Below are 16,995 nucleotides of genomic sequence, written 5' to 3' on the forward strand. Positions count from 1 at the left end.
CTGTTTTGTCTTCATAGCAACGAGAACATTTAAAGCCATGTTGAGGGTTTGTTTTTCCCAATGATATCGTTGTGGTCTCTGAGGTTGCTAGGTGCCATGCAGACATTCGTGTAGAGCAGACAACCTCCAGCAGGTGGTTTAAATGATGTCATGTAAATTGACCTCATTTGGTGTGAGACTAAACCTGTAAATGAAGTTTAACAAAGTGACGCAAGTAAGTTTGTTTTGGTCATTGGGAAATTGGGGTATATAGATTTTTATATTTTAATCTTTATATTTAAATATTATTTCATTTACTGAGTTTTTTACGTGGTATCTATTCATTACATAATAGTAAACATCATAAGAGCTACTGATGCCATCTACTGGTTGCCTGTCAGGACGACACAACAGAGGTCAGAGTTGCTAATTTGACTGGGTAATTATATCTTTAGTCATAATCTTAACTTTGTGGCGATATTTTAAAAATCAAGTGTAAATGTATGAATATATGGTTAATATAATGTAATTTAAAGCAAACAAACACTTGGATTATTAGAACATTACAAGTTACATTTCTATAGCAGTAATGGAGGAGAAAGCTTTTTATTAACAGCTGACGGGCTCCCGCTCTCTCATTTTTGATTCATATAGTAGGTGTTTAGTGTTCCTTCGGACAGTTACAGCTTCTCCATATTGCATCTAAATTGCGCATTGGCTGCACTTTTCAATTCATTTTCCAGAAGCTCAGCAGAAGTGCTGACAGTAGAATTGGCTGAGCACATTGTGAACTCTTGACTGTCTTTCATAACAGCTCTTCAACTCAGGCTTTGTCTCCTTGAAACAACAGTGTTTAAAAAATAAAACCAGTCGAACAAGAGTAAAACAGACAATTTCTTTTGTGCAACAAGGGGCACAGGAAATGAAATTGCCTAAAGATAATGTGGTGATGTGAGAGCTAAAGGTTCATAATTTCAAATTTCCAGCAAGTTAATGCCTATAAATGTTTGTTTACCCCTAAAGGCCTTCTAACTTTTCTCAAGGACACTTCTGATGGGACATACATCTTTATTAATGCATTTCAATTATTCACTGAATCTGAATGGTTTTCTGAAAAAAACCTTCCTGTCAGACAGGAACATTCACCCCTACTGTAAAATAACAGAGCCACATTGTTAATGCAGCCTAATTAGGCAAACTGGCTTGTTTAAAAGCTTTACCCCCCTTTGGGACTCAATCATTAGTGCTTTGATGCTTTTGGTTAGGTGTTTGTGTAAGTGAGGTGAGTAAGGTTGGGTAAATGGCAGTGGGCTCCACCAGTCCACCTGGTTATTCTTTGGGGACCAAAAGATCACATCTGCAGCCGATCACGTCGGAGAAACCCCGTTGACACACTTCCACTGCCCCCAGGATGGAGAGAAGCCTTCTAATTCACACGTGTACCATGTTGGATCTGATTTCTTATTTCATTTAATAAGAGCCCTTTACATTTGGTAGATGCAGAATCAACTAAACCATCGGTTTGGATTGCTATTGGAAAAATCCAGTTAGTAGGAGCACCTTTGCCCCACACTGTGCCTCTTTTTCCTGGTTTTAGTGCTTAAGGGTCTTTTTGGCACTTTATGAGGAAAAGAAAGGCATTGAGACCTTTCATACATAGAGCCCTACAGCAGTTCAACTATTGCTCTCAATCACAGGAAAAAGACGACAACGGATACCTGCTTTATTTTCTTTCTCTTACTAATGGCCAACTTAATAAGCTCCCAGCAGCAAAACTGAGTCCTTTCCAGAGAAGCACTGGCCTGAGGAACCTGGACCCACCATCACAGCTTGACAGATCTTATGCAGAGAGAGGTGCAAATATGAATTTGTACTTCTTGTGGCTTGAGGGTGGATGTGTGCATTCTGCAATGTTGGTGTGAAATTCCAGCAACGCTGCAGGTACTGTGAGATATGCTGATCAACTGCATGAGCAGGCACGTGTGTGCATCCACACGGCCAAGTGTGTAATGGAAAGAGATACCCTGGTTGATTTAAAATACTTGCACCTATAGGTTTGCATAGCAGCAAATTATAGAGAGTTATCCATTTTATCCTCTTTAGGACTTTCCTTGTTGCAGAGTTCGCAGCATCAAAGAAATACGACAGACTCACCGAGCTAACAGAGAAGGACTGTCTCAGACCACTGTTGGTTGGCTCCCAGCAGGCCTCCCGTCAGATCTCAGGTTCCATGTTCAGGCTGCTTGCATTCTAGTTTAAGTATGGAATTCGTACCACGGACCAAAATATGTCTCACCCTTACTTGGTTTCCTCCGTGAACTGGCTCCAGGGACTTTATCCTTCGTTTTTTTTTAACTGTTTGTCATCACTCATATATGACAACACACATTGCACATTTAGATGAGTTATTAAAACAATATTGCATTTTCCTTGACTGACAATTTATTGTCTATGTACCCAGCAATTTTGTCTTTAAATTTGCAATATTTGCAAGCTTGTCTTGAACAATCCAGAATCATTTCTGAAAAGTTTCTGAAATATGGCAATTCTGGACAAAGTGTATGTCTGAGATCAAAAAAGTAAAAATAACATGAAAATCTATACAGGGAAATATTCATGAGACTCCTGCAGCTGTGAGTAGAAATACTGACCTGTTGAGTGAATAAACAGATTTAGTCTCCCATTGGTCCCCAGAGTGCAGATAGGGAGCCTTGCTGCTGAGTGGAAACGTGCCGGGAATAACTGGTTGCACAAAGCATTTATTGTTCAATATTCCCTGCAGTTTAGGCATAATTCAGAGACTATGTTGAAGTAAAGACTATATTGCTGATCTAATATTAAGTAGCCTATTAAGTTGAAAGCCGAATCCAGATAATAAAGGAAGGGACATAAATGGAAAAAAACAGGTTTTGTTTATTAATCTAGCTCTCCATGTTGAGATGTATCACTTCAGAGGTACAGACTATTTAAATTCACATAAATCCTCATAAATATCCAAGTTAGTGGACGGTTTCAATAAAAAACTTAACTGACCAATACACCTGTTACTATCCACAGAACGCACATGGTGCAAATGATACCCTGTGCTTCACACTTCAGCTAAAGGAAACGCTATTTTCAAGGACAACACTTAATTAGTTTTAATTGTGTATGGTCGCCCAGCTCACATATGAATGCAGTTCCCTGTTAAGTCATTTAGCAAGTAACATGCATTCCACATTTTATGGAGGACAATTCCCTCTTTTCCCATATCGGTCTGGGTCATAACACATGGCTGTTGACGGGCTTGATTTATTGGAACTTAAACACTCCTCTTTTATGTGTCTCCAGCTAATAGCTAATAGTTGATATGTATTAGCTTAACGGAAGCCACTTTAAAGACTTTGATATGAGAAACATCTTACCAAGTATACTACAAATATTCAGAAAATGCATTTCATGTCGCTATCTCAATCCCATACAGTGTACGTCATTTAAAACTGTAACTCTATATCAACATACAATTTATTTCCATGGGTCAAAAAACAATTCCTCAATTTTTTCAGTCACATTATTATTGAGGAGGACTTGCAAAAAGGCTGTTTTGATGTGCATCATTGTGGAGGTGATTCACAATTGGTGCAATTTACTGCAGAATAGTTTCCAGTTGTTGCCCTTAAGGCATTGAGTTGTTTTTGTCTCAATAAGTGAGACATCGTTGCACCTGTATAAAACCATCTCAGATTTTCTGAATTTTATTGAACAACAATAATTAAAGTTGTATCGATACATGTGAAATATTTTTATCTTTTATGAAAATATAACATTTATATACAGATTTATCATTTTTAATCTATGTGGCTGCTCCAATTTTCCATTCAGCCCCTGCACCACACCCCTCTGTTTAATTGCAGGTCAGTAAAGTCAGCACTCAATCACAAACAAAAATCAAGGCTCCCCCGTGGATCTTCCACAAAAAGTTGTTTTAACTGCAGGAGAGTTAAAACTGTGTCTGGAAGATATCTCCTGCAGCCAGAGCCAAAACCTCCTCCTGTACAAGGAGGTACAACGGGACATTCCCAGTGGGCTTTATTTCAACAGCAGGTTGTCTGGGTCTTCACAGTGATGCTTTTATATGCATGTGATGCTTGTCTAATTTTTTGCTTTATCATAAAGTAGAAGAAAAAATAAAAAAGTCATGAACAATGTATTTTATTTTCCTTTTTCCTCCCATACTTTGATAAAGTAGATACTACAACTAGATATACATATGCTGTATTATTAAAGATTAACATAATGTATAACATTACTCTAAATTCTTGTGTGTAACACAACACATTGATAGTGTGTTTCTGACCATTAAACTGCAAATTGATTGCTTTAAACTGTAATTTAAAAAAAGTTTAATAAACAGAAATCAGTTGTGGTAAAAATTACTGTCCATCCAGATATATATATCCAGTGTAAAACAAGCCTTGTATTATTTTTTGTCAAAGACACGTTCTTCTACTGTGAAATTTACAAAATTGCTCATAAGCAGCTCATAAACAGCATTAACTATCTATTCATCCTTGTGCCTTTTTTCATTAGCTCCTAAAGAACAAAGCAATGTGTTTTAGGAGCAACAACTTCTGGCCAATGAAACAGAATTAAAAGCATCTTGAGAGCCTTGTCTTTCTGTCTTTTAATTTGTTACACAATTGATTCTCTTTCTCCATACGTTCTGCAATAGTATACTGTACCTATATGTGGCAAGCAACACCTGGACAGAGAAATTACATTAGGTTTCCCGCTATGCACTGGCGCTTTTGCTCCTATGAGAATAACCCTAAATGAGAACCACTCATGCATTCTCCAGACCCCCAGTTGAAAAGTTACAATAACAACTTTCTAGCCGCAGACTGAGTTTTCCACTCAGGAAAAAATATGAGTTTCCCTTTTAAACGTCTGTTTCCTTTCCCTTCTTGTACTTTGTTTTTTATAAAATCCACATGTTTATCATGTTTGTCACTTCAGGAAAAAATATTCCACAAGCCGGGATCCTCACAAGTGTGAAAAAAACATGTACTGTACCTCATAAACGTACAGCAAGTGACTGAGTGTCTGTTAATGTTTATATATATATATATCAGGATATGCCACCTTCTTCTCTCAGTCTTTGCTTTTTCTCATAATACATATACATATGTAATCTTTGAGTCCGTACCCAGGTTGTTCTTGGCCAGGCACTTGTATGTGCCAGAGTCTGATGCTTTGGGCCTCTGGATGATGAGAGTACCTTGAGGGTGGAGCAGTTCACTACCCATGGGTCGGCCCCGTTCGGCTGCAGACAGAACTGAATGATCGGGCAACTCCCAGGTGATCTCAGGTTTGGGTATCCCAATGGCGGCACAGTTGAGCCGGATAGGTGTCCCTGTCAGTGCCCTTACACTGGTAGGTGGTCCTAACGTGATCCGTGGAGGGTAGGCAATAATAATAACAGGGACGGTGAGCAGGGCCTCTCCGGCATCGCTCAGAGCCCTGCAAACGTAGTTCCCTCGGTCGTGGAGAGTTGTTTCTTGAACAACCAAAGTACCATTCTCTAGTAACTGGTAGCGTCCAAGGACTTGAGGCCGAGTCAGAGTGTGGCCACCTGGCAGAGTCCAGTGGATTTTGGGTGTAGGACTCCCATCAGATAAACAGTGAAGGAAAAGAGGTTCTCCAGATACACTGCGAATAATGCCCCTAGGCCTTGTCAGGATGTAAGGCATCTGACCAATATCTAAAATGATTAGCTTCTCTATATAACCCATGAAATTCTTCGCACCACAGCGGTAATTCCCAGCATCCTCCTTACTGGAGTTATAGATGACTAAAGATCCATTTCTAACTAGGTGATGGCCACCAGTAATTCGTGTTCTATTAGGCAAGGTCCATGTGACCTCTGGCATTGGGTATCCATCAGCAGAGCAGTTCAGAACGGTGGTTTTTCCTATCCGAGAAACAATACGTTCGTTGAAGGGGTTTTTAAAGATCGGCCTCCTGAGCATACTGCTCACCTCCAGCTGCACAACCATTACTGCTTCTCCTCCATCATTCCTCGCCATGCAGATGAACTCAGCTGTATCAGTCGGCCGTACGTTACGAATCTCAAGCGTCCCGTTATGGTGGACATTGATCCTGCTGCCAAAGTACGGTGCCGTCAGAAAGATGTTATCAGGCATAATCCAAGTGATACTGGGTGTGGGATTGCCCTCAGCCTTACAGTCTATAAATTTCCTGGAGTACTTAGCAGCTACATCTTTGATTACAGTCCTGTTCTGACGGTATCCATTGATCACTGGTGGATTCCCTTCTATATCAAGCTTATAGACTTTTCTGTTTTCTCCAGCAGTGTTTCGAGCCATACAAACATACTCCCCAGCATCTATAAGCTTCACGTCCCGGATATCCAGGGAGCCATTGACGTGCATTAGGTACCGTTCATTTGATGCTGCAATGACATCATTGGAGGGCAGCATCCACAGGATCTTTGGTTTGGGCTCCCCAATTGCTTCACAGTCAAAGCGGATGTTCCCTCCAGGCTTGACCCTCGCGTACGTCTGGCTGGTTGGACGTATCCTAGCGGGAGCTGTCACCACAGTGATGTGAAAATGCATCTCATCCTTGCCCACCTGGTTCTCAGCATAGCAGGTGTAGTCTCCTTCCTCTGACATACCAACCTAGAGAAGCACAACACAGTCATGTACAACTTTTGACAATGTTATCTATGGTCCATTAAGAAAGATCACATTCCATTGCATACTTGGTTTATGTGAAGAGTTCCATTGTCAAAAAGCGTATAGCGCCGTACTCGTCCTCCCCCACTGCTGCCATCAGACTGAAGAGCACTGTTGACCACTGTTCCGTCTGGTAATCCCCAGGAGATCTCTGGCTTTGGTGCTCCTGACGCTTTACAGTCAACTTTAAAGTCTTTACCGTAGGGTACCTGCTTCTTTCCATAGAGCTTCGGCTCTATCTTGGCTGGCTTCATTGACACACTGACCTTCATGATTTGGAGATCATCACCAATTTTATTTCGTGCCACACAGAGGTAGTCGCCAGCATCTTTATCACTCATAATGCTAACAATAAGAGTGCCGTTTTTCAGCACCTGAATTCTGCTGCCCATCCTGCAAAGATACATGACAGAACATCAGAGAGACTTACAATTTGGATAGGACAGAAAAAACAAAATAAGTAAGCACAAATTGATTTAGTGCACAACACGGACAAATATAATCTTCTGGTGGCAAGATCATTTTCATATTACTGCATTAAAATAAATCTTGTTTATCAAAATAATTCATATTCGTATTCTCCCAGACCCCTTGTAGAAGAAGATTTTACTGCTCAGCCAACATTACAGCCATGTCTAATGTTTACATTGGGCCAGCCCATGGAAATAAAATGCCCGCTCAGGGATTTATTTCCGCTGCCAGGGCTGCATTTCTGCATTATTTTGAGGCATTTTTACCTGTGCGACTGGTCCACGACAGCTTTAGAAGGCAGCCTCCAGATGATCTTGGGCTTGGGGTCTCCTGTAGCTGAACAGTTTAGTCTAAGCTGGTCCTCAAAGTACAACGATGTTATGCGTTTAGACATCTCCATTATTTGAGGTGCCGACTCTTTCCTCTCGACTGACAGAGTCACAACCATTCTCTCTGAGCCAGTCGAACTAGTGGCAATACATTCATATTTGCCGCTGTCTTCTGGAGTCACATCCTTAATGTGGAGGGTTCCATTCCCATATACTGACATCCTTGTGTCGCTGGCAGGTCTTTTAAATTGTATTATTGATCCATCAAGGAGGACCCAATGAATAGTAGGCTGAGGACTGCCTTGCCCAGTGCAAGGTAGCCACAGGTTTTGTCTGACACCCACTTTGACCTGCTGCCGTTTTTCCTCCACAATACCTGGGGGAGCTGCAACCACCTGCAGTCGGACTGTAGCAGTATCGGATCCAGCTGGATTACTGGCAATGCATTTGTAATGACCTCTGTCATAAACAGACACCCGTTCAATGACCAGAGTCCCATCAGCAGATACTGAAACCCTTCCAATCTCTGCGTTTTGACCCCTGACCTGGGTCCGATTGGCCAGGATCCAGGATACCATTGGTGTTGGACGACCCTCTGCTTTACATGTCATCTCCACTTTGTTTCCTGCATGAAACTTCATTTCACGCATTTTTGGCTCCAGGATGCGTGAGGGGTAGGCCACCACAGAGAGGGTGACAATAAGTTTATCTGATCCATGATCATTCTCAGCCAGACAGAGGTATTGCCCACGGTCCTTAATGTTGGCATTCTGGATAAACAGCGTACCATTGGTCATCACCTCAAACTTCCCCAACCTTCCCTTAACGGTAACAGCGGCACCTAAGGGACACAGAAATGGAATGTATTTGCTCAAAAAACAGTTTAAAACAACATAAAACAATCAAATATAGGTTCAAAACAACGTGTTTCTTCCTAATACCAACTTTGATATTTAGATATGTATTTTACATTATCTATGTTGTTTTCTCATCCATTATGCCAGGAGGATCAAGACAAGGCATATGTGTGTATAACTGTGTAAGCCAATGAATGAGTGTGCACCTCTGTCTCTGTCTACAGCTAACCTTACATTCCACTGTAGTAAACTGCATGGGTGGCTAGTTATGGCTGCACACTCAATGACCTCTCAGGGTTGCGGTGACTCGCACTTTCTCAAAACACCTTTTATTGCCTGTATTATCCAGTTATTGACAACCCGCTGACCCCTGACCCACCATCCTTAATTTTTCCCGACCAGTCCACATTTTAATATTTACCCATGTTATGTTAGAGAATTATGTTATGTTACAGAAATACTAGCACACACAGCGCAGAGTTCCTTCTCAGCCACTACCAGAGGCACAGAGAGAGAGAAAACAGCTTGCAGATATCTTTAATTTTAAGCCTGAAATTAAAGCCGAAATATATTAGTCCCGGGACAGGGGGCTGGCCAATTTTTGTTCGCATTCATTTGATCACACAATACAGCAGCGGCCGATGCGTAACACCCTGCGGACAGACCTGAACTCTAAGAGCACCTTTCCGTTTTTGGTATTAAAATACCATATAAAAACATAATGAACAAAACAAGTTAATAATAAGACATGCAATTAACAACATACAGTGTTTTAATATTTTAAAAATTTTAAGTTTTTTATCAAATTGAAAAATCTGAAAAAATATAACAATTGCCTCCCTGAAATTTATTGTAATCCCTTTATTTTTTTAATTAAATATTTTTTTTTGCATGATTTTGGGGTTGTTTCGGTTTTCTTTCTCTAAACGATGGAAATTAATGAAATTTGTATTGTACCTGTGGTTGAGGGGAAGCGCTTCCAGGTTATGGCTGGCTGGGGGTTTCCAACAGCTTCACACGGCAGGAAAGCATCTGAATTGGATAACACAGTGAAGCTGGCGGCGTTGCCCCCAAGTATCTTTGGTCTACTTGTTTCGACCTTTGTAGTGGGTTCAAAGCCAGCAATATTGGCAGTTGTAGCTTCATTGCCAGCCACATGAATATAGACGCTAGAGATAGCATTGCGTGTGCCTATGTTGTTGTGTCCCTGCACAGCTGTGACAATGTTCACAGTATCAATTGGCCCACCAGTGGTGTGATCGCTGTTCCTCTGTGTTGGTGGTCTGACGTTGCTGTGGACTTTGGTCCGAGCTGTTGTGTAAGGCCTCTTTGTAGTGATTGGTATGAATGAGGTGGTTGGGTTGTGTGTGGTTGATGAGATCAAAGGTACCCTGGTTGTGGTATAGGCCTGTAATTCACCAGATGTGCTCCAGTCAAATTCCTCATATAGGTCAGCGTACTCCTTTGAGGTAACAACAACAGGAGTCCTGTGTTCTTGCCTGGATGGTGTGTAAAGGGGCTGGTAGACTGAAACAGTCCTTTGTGATAGTGTGGTAGACATCATTGTAGTTTCCATAGCTGTGGTAGAAACCTCAGTTGTGGTAGAAGGGCGTGATTTAGTAATTCCAGGTTTTTTGAAGGGCTTTCTGCCCCTGAAGGGCCTCCTTCTCTGTCCTTGACGTCCTCTCGACCCATCAGGCCTCTGTCTGGTTACAAACCAATAATCAGGTAGTCCTCCAGACCCAGATGGCAATACTGCATCTGGATTTTCAGTTGAGGGTGGTTTGACAGTAGTTGGGGAAGGTAGAGTTTGTGAATTTGGTTGTGTTATAGCAGGCTTGGAGTAGAAGGATGGGCTAGTTGTACTTAAATGGGGAAAGCTGGGTGGCAATGTTGTGAACTCAAAATCTGCAGAGAGGAAATATCCATAGTCATCATCTAATGAACCCTCTTTGTTCCCTCTGGGTCTGGATGGAGACAGAGTCTCAGGCTCAGGAAGTGAGTTTGCTGTGGTGGGGGGCATGGCTGCCGTGGTGGAAGTTAGGGTCATTGTTGTTGTCTCAGCTGTAGTTGAGGTTTTTTGGGTAAACCTGCCAAGTGTATTTTCTCTCTCTCTACCACCAACCGGCCTGTTCCATGGAATTCTCCCATTAATAACCATAGAGACAGTTGTAGCCGTGGGTGTGGTGGTTGATGGTTCTTTATTTCTTGTCAAAGGTGGATCAATTGTAGGGTCAAACTCAGGTGCATCAGCAGAGGTTATGTAGCCACTGGAAGCCTCTTGCCATGACTCGGTATGGGTGAAGGGGTCATTCGAAGTGATATAATGCGTTGTGGTAGAAGTTGCAGTTTTTTGCGTTGGGACAAGTCTCTCTGTTATGTGTAAAGTTGAACTTGAGGAAACTGTTGGTGTTGTTAGCTGCAGATCATTGGTAGCTTTCTTCTTTTTGTCTTTATTCCAGTCACAGTCTGATGGGAAAACATAGAACGCAATGAAGAGGAAGAACAGATGAAGAAAAAGCACACACTCACAAAGCATTCAACAAAATTAATATCTCTATTTTTGAAACTGGCTTACCTGTGGTCAGTTCAATTCTATAAGGCACCGTAGCATTCCCTTCCTTTTTCGACGAGGGATTTTTAAGTTTAGCGATGATAGACTGTATGTCACTAATCCTGTTGGGTTTAATGATTCTCCTGCGGCCTTGGAAGGTTCTTCTGCGCCCCGCTCCTTTGCTGTTCTTTTGCGGTATAATATGGATCTGCTGCTGGGTGATGATGGTCGATCCTGCAGGTAGACGTGGGGATTTGATTGTTTGGGTAGTGTGGAAGGTTATTTCATTGTGTTGCCTCTCTGTAGTGGTGAAGGCGGTGAATGTCGTCTGGCTTTCTGGGTCAGTGGATGTGTGAACAACCAGTGCCCCTGGGCTTGCGCTATCACTCATTGGAGTGACATATGGGTCTGTTTGAAATGATAGTGCCACCCCAGTGGACGTCTCTGGCTCTCCAGGTTGTTCTCCTGAAAATTGGAGCTGAGTTTCTTGTAATGTGTCTGACAAAGTAAGTTGTAGAGTGTCTGGGCGTCTGTTTGAGCCCGGCTTGGTAGTTCTTTCCAGGGCATACAAATCACTTGTCTCATCAAAACTAGAGAGGCCTGTATTGCGTGAAATGGTATGGTAAGCTGTTACTGCATCACGTTGACTGTCCTTCTTTTCTGTTGGATGATGTGTGAATGTGGGCTTGACGGGTGTATAATCTGACTCCATATATGACTCTGCTGTAGGTCTATTTGTGTTTTCTGTGACATGACTTAATTTTAAATTATTACTGATTGTGGTTTCCAAGCCAACAGTTTGATGTGCCCCCATCGCTTCTATGTTAGTACCATGATCTATCTGTGTGGTAGTTTCTGTCTGGCTGTTCTTTTGCCCATGTAGTCTACCTTTTTGTGGATTGTTTATTGTTGGTCCAACTATAATGGGCAAAACGTTGTGAGGATCTTCTTGAGTATCTTCACCAGAGCCCATTTCACTATCACCAGAATGACCAGTGTTTGAGTCTTCATATTTTACCCCCTCTTCCACTTTGTTAGGGTTTATTCTTGATCCAACTTTTTTAATAAATTCAGCAAACTGCACTGGGTCTACTTTTCTGGAAGCTTTATCAAACACCCTACTATTCCACATGCGTCTTTTGGTGATTAGCCCCCGACTTCTCTGTCCAGGTCTACCTCCAACACCTTCTCTACCCCGTGACCTGAGTCTAGGGTATGGTCGATCTGAGGTAAGGGTCTTAGATTCCTGACTAGTTCTGTCAGAGGGAGTGGAAGAATGGATCTCATTGAGGGTCATTGTGCTTTCCTTCAAGCTGGGATCAAACGTATCCTCCATTTCTACCCCTGATCCCTCACTGTCCAAAACTGTCCCCTTTGATGTTTCTCCAGTCACTGTCACTTGAGACACAAGCAGGTCAACTCCGAGGTAATTAGAGACCAAACACATATAAAATCCCCTGTCCCTTGCTGTGAGGCCATGAATCAACAAGGTTCCATTCTCAAACACTTTCCTGTTCCCTTGAGACTTGTCCAGTACTGAGTGGTCGGGGAGTACCCACTGCGTTGAAGCCTCAGGACTTCCAGTGGAGCTACAGTCAAAAAACAGATTTCCCCCCAGCGGCTGAGAGAGTTGGACGCCGTTGACCATAGCTTCTTCCACATCAGGTGACAGGACTGACACCCGAAAGGCAAGGATATCAGCGTCCAGGTAGTTTGTGGCGATGCACCTGTAGAGACCAGTTTCTGAAGCATCTGCACCCCGTAAAGTGAGCTTCCCTTCAGTAGTGATTATTAGCCTCCTGTCCTCACTTGAGTAGGGAGCTCTAACCTTACTTCCATCTGGTAAGATCCACTCCAACAAAGGTTTTGGCTCACCCTGGATTTGACAGTCCAATTGCAGCACACCACCTATTTTGAAAATAAAATAAATGCATCAGGTAATTGTTTAATAATAGGTACATGTAGACCGATGTAAATGTCAAGCATTGATCTATTGTAACTCCCACCTGTAAGTACGGTGTGCTCAGTCTTTGTTTGATTATCTCGCTTGATCATGGTCCAGGAATAGCGGCCCCTCTTAGGAGATGTATTTTCCACACGTAGGTTGACTGCAGACTGGTACTTAATGTGCAGAGTAGAGAACGTGGTAGTAGTGCGGTCAAGCTGGAAGCTCACTTCTCCCTGCATCAACCATTCAGGGGAGGATTTAATCTCAGCCTGAATGTTTGTGTGAATTCCTTCCTCACCCTCTTTTCGTTTCTTTTGTCTATACCTGTACACCATTTCTGGGCTTCTAGCCAGCATTAAGCCTCTCTCAAGTGTCATGGGAGAGTCACTGTAAGTGGCCAGTATCTGCCACAGCTGCTGAATGTGCTCATATTCAATGTTACACACCAAATATGTCTTGATGTCAGCGGTAAGCACAGTGACATTGTTTCCCGCCTCCTCCTCCAGTGTTTGTGTTTGGTTTTCAAAAGTAGTGGGCCTGTGGACAGTGCAGGATAGACTAGCATCATTGTGAAAATGGTCAGTCAGGTTCATTTGTATGGATCCCAGTGGGGCCATGAAGTCCTTGGGTGAAACTGGAGTAAAGTCCCCCTCATCCAAGGTGATGTTTCTCTGCTTTAGATAAGGATGGATCTGGGGTTTGATACAAGTGAAGGCATCAGAGGTGAGAAGGAATAGAGGTTTCTTGTGGTAAGGGGCAGGATTTTCACAAACAGGACACAGCTGGCCTCTCGGATATCTCCGGTCTCGCTTGCATTTCAGCACACCTGGAAACATTTAAACCAAGTGGTGTTGCATTTAGTCGGTTGCATGTCAGAAAAGAGCATTTACAGTTTCCACATTATGGGCAAGCCAAACTAAAAACTGATCAGTGATGGAGGAAAAAAATCGCCATCATCCAGACCTGCACTTTATGAGTTTACTTTTACATAAGCCAAGTCATAAGTCATGAATGGAGGATATAACTATGTCCCTCTGTGTCTTTATTGTTTTCTCCAGCCCGCAGGATGATAAGACTCCGGCTTCTAGTGATATGAATAGTGAATAGTTTTCCTCCTTGAATGTGCCTTTGTTGCTTTGGATACAAGTCCAAGCGCTATTACCTCACAGGACAAAAAGTTTTCTAGTTTAAGAACAATAATGTATTATTTCAGTTACAAACCACTTAGCAGATGTGGCTTTTTAAAGCTGCTAAAATCTGTAGCTTCACAAAGCGTATTTGCATGTGGCTAGACACAGTGGTGTAGTCTATATTAGTGAGTATACTGTGGCTGCCGGCTGAGGGGGTTGTGGTGGGGGCGTCCGTTAGTTACCGAGGACCGCTATAGTTTTAGTCATCTCCTGCGGTAGACCGCGCATACATAGTGGGTATACGGGAATCCTTGACTTTTCCTAGTGCATATCACTATCCAAGCACAGGCACTAGCCAATCAGATTGCGTTTATGCTTACAAACCTCAAAAATAAAAGATGGCGGACCAAACTCCGTACAATAGGGGGTCCCTGCTCCATCTCGCCATCAGTTTGGGGGACCTTGGCCTGAAAAACGTTGAAGACCCCTGACGTAGACTACACCACTGGGTAGACACAAATGTTTGCATTAAGAAAACCCTCACCTGTGTTCCTCTGTGCCCACACAGAGAACCACTCCATACGACAATCACACGTCCATGGGTTGCTATGGAGGAAGAGGTTCTCCAACTGGCTGCAGCCTGAGAAGATATCTTCGGGCAGAGCAGTCAGAAGGTTTTCCGACAGATGGATGGTTCTCACGGAGGACACCTTGAACACCTGGCTGTGTCTCAGTGTGATGAATGTGTCTGGGTGGAGCTGCTGGAGGTGGTTACCCTCTAGGTGGACCAGCTGTAGTTGGGTCAGGCCGTAGAAAGCCTCCGGGCTGATGAACTCAATGTGGTTATGGTCTATGTGCAGTCTGAGCAGACTGTGCAGGCCTTTGAATGTATCTTTCTTAATTTCCTTTACTTTATTAAAGGACAACTTCAGGACCTATGAGAATATGAGAACATGATGAGATGTTTTGAAAGGGCTGTGAACTTTTCATAAAATATTATTTATTTTTTATTATTATGACACCTTGCACATTATTTATACAATGAAATGTTCACAGAGAAAATAACTTACTAACATAACAAAATGTTTTATTCAGTACGGAAAAGTTTAAGCAAACAGTTATTGCCAGCATCCTTTAAATAAAAGACAGTGACGTTCATATAGCTCCAAATTTGAATGTTAGTTTTCAGCTTTTGATGCTCATCGAAATCGTCCAATCATCCAATCATCCAATCATCCAAATCATCCAATCGGTGGATTGTTTAGTTATTTCAAGAATATGTTGATTTTACATACACTACTACATACTTCTGATATTACAGCACAGCAAACTTGTGTATTCCAACATTACAAGAAAAGCTGTAGTCTATAAAGGACGGATAAACACATGATTTTACCTGTAAGGACTTGAGGTCTTGGAAGGCGTTGTCGTCAATAGTGTGGATGGTGTTGCTATGCAGCATCAACAGCTCCAAGTTCTCCAGTCCTGAAAGATCATTTTCTCTCAAGGCAGTTATGCTGTTGTACCTATAAGCAGAGCAACAAAAATAGACATCAATTTATGAAAAATAATTTGATTTAAAGGACATTTAATTACCTGTATTCCCACACAGTTACTCTCCCAGATTACACATGTGCTCTCATCATCAATGATAGAGCTACACAATCGATGATGTCATCGATGAACTACTTCAAGCTTTTCAGCCTTAGCAGATGATATTCTTTTGTGAAACCTCAGTTAAGCACATTCTATGAATGCTATCTATTGGTCGTTATGTCTATTTGGACAGTTAGCTACTAATTTACCACAGATGGAAGACAGCTTAGTTACGTTAAACTGAATATGTGACAAGAGCTCACATTAATCACTGTCTTTGCTTTCACAGTCAGTGTTTTAAATGAACCAACACAATCCTCCTCTAAGGTAAACAGAGTTGAAGGCGAGGGGAGCTCACCCCAGGTTAACTCGTTCCACAGCTGGCCGGATGTGGTCAGGAATGGCGCTCAGGTATCTGAAGGTGCAGTGCACCTCAGAGGGACCGTTACAGACGCAGGATTTGGGGCAGTCGCCGCTCGTCGGGAGCACAGCGGCCGCCGACAACAACAACAACAACAGAAGCCAACTGCGCTGGCCGCACGTGCTCATCGTGCACGCGGATGGGGCTCCGGCTGCGCGGGCACGGGGGATGACGTTTGGATTTGGTTCGGAAGCGTTAATGAAACCCACCTGGGAGGAGACGCGCAGCATTAGCGCACTCTGACTTACTTCGTCTAAATGGGAATGCAGTGATAGAAAGAGAGATGGATGGACGGGAGGGATTGTTGGTAAAGGCGACATACGTGCAAAGTCTTTCGATAACAAACATCTTGTCTCTCAACGGTTTTTTTCTACAGAAAAAACTATTTATATGGAATAAATCGACAGAGCACACGAAGTTTAGAATTAATTAAACAATGTATTACAAGGTGTGAAATATTCTCTCTAGGCTATAAAACTCGATAAGTAGCGTATTTTACTCAAGGTGCAAAGGGAGAAAAGAAATATACCTACAAGTTGCTTCATTGCTCTTGAACATCTGTAGACAACCACAGCACTTGTAAGAGTGTCAGAATGTGGAGAGAACTGTAGAAGGTCCACATTCAGTTCCAATAGCTGTTCAGTTCGATTCCTCACACCGGTCCAGCGTGTCCGGAGCGCAGAGTCAGTGTGTGAGCGTCTGCAGTGCAGCGCGCACTTGGGTCTCCTCCGCCCCCTCATCTGCTCTCATGTGCTCATAGAGTAACTGCAACCGATAAATGCTTATAGGTAAGTGGTCTGATAGAAATACCATTTGAACATCATTAAAAAGTCCAACCCCAATTGCAATTATATTTGATTTGTATATGAGTAGTATAAGTTTTAGAACTAGTTCACCAAATAGTTTTGCACAGAAGCAAATCTTGTAGAAGGAAAATAATGTATTCTTGACATTTTCTCTTAGTCATAATAAT

The 16,995-nt window shown here is 42.4% G+C and overlaps 1 protein-coding gene across 2 annotated transcripts; it reads right to left on the reverse strand.

Moving 5' to 3' along the window:
* Nucleotides 1-4,154: 4,154 nt before the first annotated feature.
* igsf10 (immunoglobulin superfamily, member 10) lies at nucleotides 4,155-16,717 on the reverse strand. 2 transcript variants are annotated; one of them, XM_078098944.1, is made up of 10 exons: nucleotides 16,552-16,717; nucleotides 15,960-16,231; nucleotides 15,402-15,531; nucleotides 14,550-14,940; nucleotides 12,934-13,701; nucleotides 10,952-12,835; nucleotides 9,331-10,842; nucleotides 7,454-8,357; nucleotides 6,743-7,109; nucleotides 4,155-6,659 (listed from the first exon to the last, which is right to left on the reverse strand). In XM_078098944.1, exons 2-10 carry the CDS (start codon nucleotides 16,148-16,150, stop codon nucleotides 5,127-5,129), a joined length of 7,680 nt encoding a protein of 2,559 aa, XP_077955070.1. In that variant the 5' UTR covers nucleotides 16,151-16,231; nucleotides 16,552-16,717; the 3' UTR covers nucleotides 4,155-5,126. The 2 variants fall into 2 exon arrangements, with proteins under 2 accessions (XP_077955070.1, XP_040047088.2); XM_040191154.2 differs by having other exon boundaries at nucleotides 16,556-16,710.
* Between the last annotated feature and the right edge of the window lie 278 nt (nucleotides 16,718-16,995).

The sequence above is a fragment of the Gasterosteus aculeatus genome, chromosome 1 (assembly GCF_964276395.1).
Source record: "Gasterosteus aculeatus chromosome 1, fGasAcu3.hap1.1, whole genome shotgun sequence".
In the NCBI taxonomy this organism is placed as follows: Eukaryota; Metazoa; Chordata; class Actinopteri; order Perciformes; family Gasterosteidae; genus Gasterosteus; species Gasterosteus aculeatus.